At 41.5% G+C, this 2,500-nt stretch overlaps 1 protein-coding gene and 1 long non-coding RNA gene across 2 annotated transcripts in view; one reads left to right on the top strand and one right to left on the bottom strand.

Annotated features, from left to right (window-relative positions):
• Positions 1-282, bottom strand: part of LOC143036285 (uncharacterized) — a 19,702-nt gene extending 19,420 nt beyond the window's left edge. The window contains exons 1-2 of the mRNA XM_076203533.1: positions 204-282; positions 1-42 (exon numbers count right to left, since the gene is read on the bottom strand). The exon at positions 1-42 is cut by the window's left edge and continues 354 nt beyond it. Of these exons, the coding sequence (XP_076059648.1) occupies positions 1-42; positions 204-282 (121 nt within the window). The remainder of the gene's footprint in view (positions 43-203) is intronic.
• A 939-nt stretch (positions 283-1,221) lies between these two features.
• LOC143036517 (uncharacterized) overlaps positions 1,222-2,500 on the top strand; it is a 101,517-nt gene continuing 100,238 nt past the window's right edge. The window contains exon 1 of the long non-coding RNA XR_012967366.1: positions 1,222-1,362. This is a non-coding gene — a long non-coding RNA (uncharacterized LOC143036517). The remainder of the gene's footprint in view (positions 1,363-2,500) is intronic.

Below are 2,500 nucleotides of genomic sequence, written 5' to 3'. Positions count from 1 at the left end.
CATCTGAAAACGACACGGTGTCCACTTGGTCAAAAGGAGACACTGGAAGACCACATATAAAAACAACGCTGGCAACAGTGGCAGCAACAAACTACCAGATCGTAAATGCTGGAAACTACCTCTATCCCTTCCATATACCCTTTTTCCATGTTATTCAGTCATTGTCTGGTGACTTTTGAAAAAAGAATATAGTCATTGCATACAACTGGTTTGATGAATGGCACAAATACACCGTAGACTTATGAGAGCTATTCCCCGTGACTCATGCAGCTGAAATGTCATACTTGATCAATCTTGACGGAGGAGACAATCGGAAATTAGTGGTTGCTTGTGAAGCACCAGTGTGGTTAAGTGTACAATTCAAAGCCCTGATTCTGGGCTTGCTCGATGCATCTAAACAAATAAAGCCTGTATCATCTTCTCGGTTGATAGGCTTTCGTCTCTCACCTCATTCTTCCTTTCTTGCTCTTCTTTGTCTTCCACCTACTCCTCACCCTCTTCTTTCTCCACCTGCTCCTCCTCCTCCCCCATTTTCTTCTCCACTTGTTCCTTATCTGGTCCTCGTTTCTTTCTCAACTTTTTAATCCCAATCTCAGTATCTTTTGTTTGCCTCAGCGCCCACCTATATATTGTTATTTTCAAAATGACACTCACCTCCAACTACCTACAGACTTGGAAAATAACTTTCACCCTCCCATCACGTCTTCTTATGTTTTATTTATTCATATATTTGTTTGTCTATTTATTTGTGTATTTATTTGTTTGTTATACCTTGCCCTCTCCTCTCTCTTTTATGCTTAGCTAAGTTACCCACCTCAGGTTAAAATGATAATGGCATCAGTGATAATGATGATATAAAAGAAGTACTAGCAGTACCGCTGATAAGATTAGATTATACCTTATCTACTTTTTAGGAGCGTGCATTCACGGGGTAAAGGGTATTGTGGCTACCTACTTGACAAGGAGGAAGAAAACGTGCAGAGGTGTGGTCATGCTATAACCGTTAGAACAAATGTTGTAACCGATATAACTGAAGGAAACAATTTGGTGTTAGGATAACTATATCATCGTGCGCGAGGTATTGTTCTGTGTTGTGTTAATCGACAGAAGTCCGACCTGGTCAGGTAGTAAGAAGAAAGAAGTTGAGGAGCCTGCGTCAGGAGGGTCGTAGTAGCTGCGGCCGAAGCCGTCACCTTTGTTTTCTTATGCGTTCTGGGTAACATACGGTCACTGCTGGGAATTGGAGAGAACTGTGGGAACTGTTTGAACCTACAACTAAGTAAATGCGAGACCAGCACGCCTCCGATGACGCCACCAGCGCAGGGGACCATTTCTTAAAATAGCCAGAACACAATCATTCAAGTAAGTCGCGTTGAATTTTCTCTTACTTATAAATAGCTCCATTTATCCGTAGGACCTTTCTGAGAGAAACCACGGGAAGAAGAAGAAGAAGAAGAAGAAGAAGAAGAAGAAGAAGAAGAAGAAGAAGAAGAAGAAGAAGAAGAAGAAGAAGAAGACGACGACTTCAATCAAACCAAAAGCCACAAAAAAACAGCAATCAAACCAAGATTTCATCAAGATGGCAATCATACAGAGAGCCTGGGAACACCCCAATCAAGCCGAAAGCAAAGGCAAAGGATTGTTTCTGTCAAGTCTAGGATCACACCCGGAAGTGTACTGAAACAGAAGACGGATTTTTATGCATGAGAGTATCACCCAAAGTGCTGGTTTCTGATTTGTATTTCGACTTTGATAACCAGCGCTTCTATCCTTAAGAACAGAAGAACAGAAGAATGAAGGAGATTGCAGGAGATCATAAGGCCTACGCGAGGTAGTTTCGTGTTCCTTACCACCTGTTATTCCTTTCCATAAAGTTATCTAATCCTCTCCTAAAACACTAAATTGTTTCAGCGCGCTTGGAGACAGTATCACGCAGAAGAGACAGTCAAAGATGTAGTCAAAAGAGAGATTAAGGAGGATGGCAGAGAGGAGAGAAAATAGAAGCTGGAAAGGGATCAGCGTCCTTCTTTGAATGAAGATTAATCTCTAGTCATGATAATATGCTGCGTGACTCTGGGGTCGTAGGGAAGTCGCCAAATTTTTTCAATATATCGAACTAGTATAAATATTATTCTAATGCTCGAGAACAACTTGTGGACAAGATTCTTGGTCTATCTATGCGTTTATTAGAAGAAGGGATAGTGCCTCGAGTATAGAAAAGGGCCAATGTGGCACCAATGTACAAAGGATTCAATGGAGAGGAGGCCTTGTATTTTAGGCCAGTATCCGTGATCACCTTGACAACTGAAATGTGTGGGGGAATTGAAAAAGACGGATGGACAAAGTGATATTGTAGGGAACCAATTTGTATTTAGGAGCAGAAGCTCGTGTGTCTTAAATCTGTTGAACTTTTACTGAATGTACCACAGAGGAGGGAGGGTAGGGTAGGTTACAATGTATCTAGATCTGAAAGAAGCCTTTGACAAGGAACATATAGGGT

The sequence above is a fragment of the Oratosquilla oratoria genome, chromosome 20, assembly GCF_046742065.1.
Source record: "Oratosquilla oratoria isolate Oo_2021 chromosome 20, ASM4674206v1, whole genome shotgun sequence".
NCBI lineage: Eukaryota > Metazoa > Arthropoda > Malacostraca > Stomatopoda > Squillidae > Oratosquilla > Oratosquilla oratoria.
This window is presented reverse-complemented; position numbering and strand designations above follow the sequence as displayed.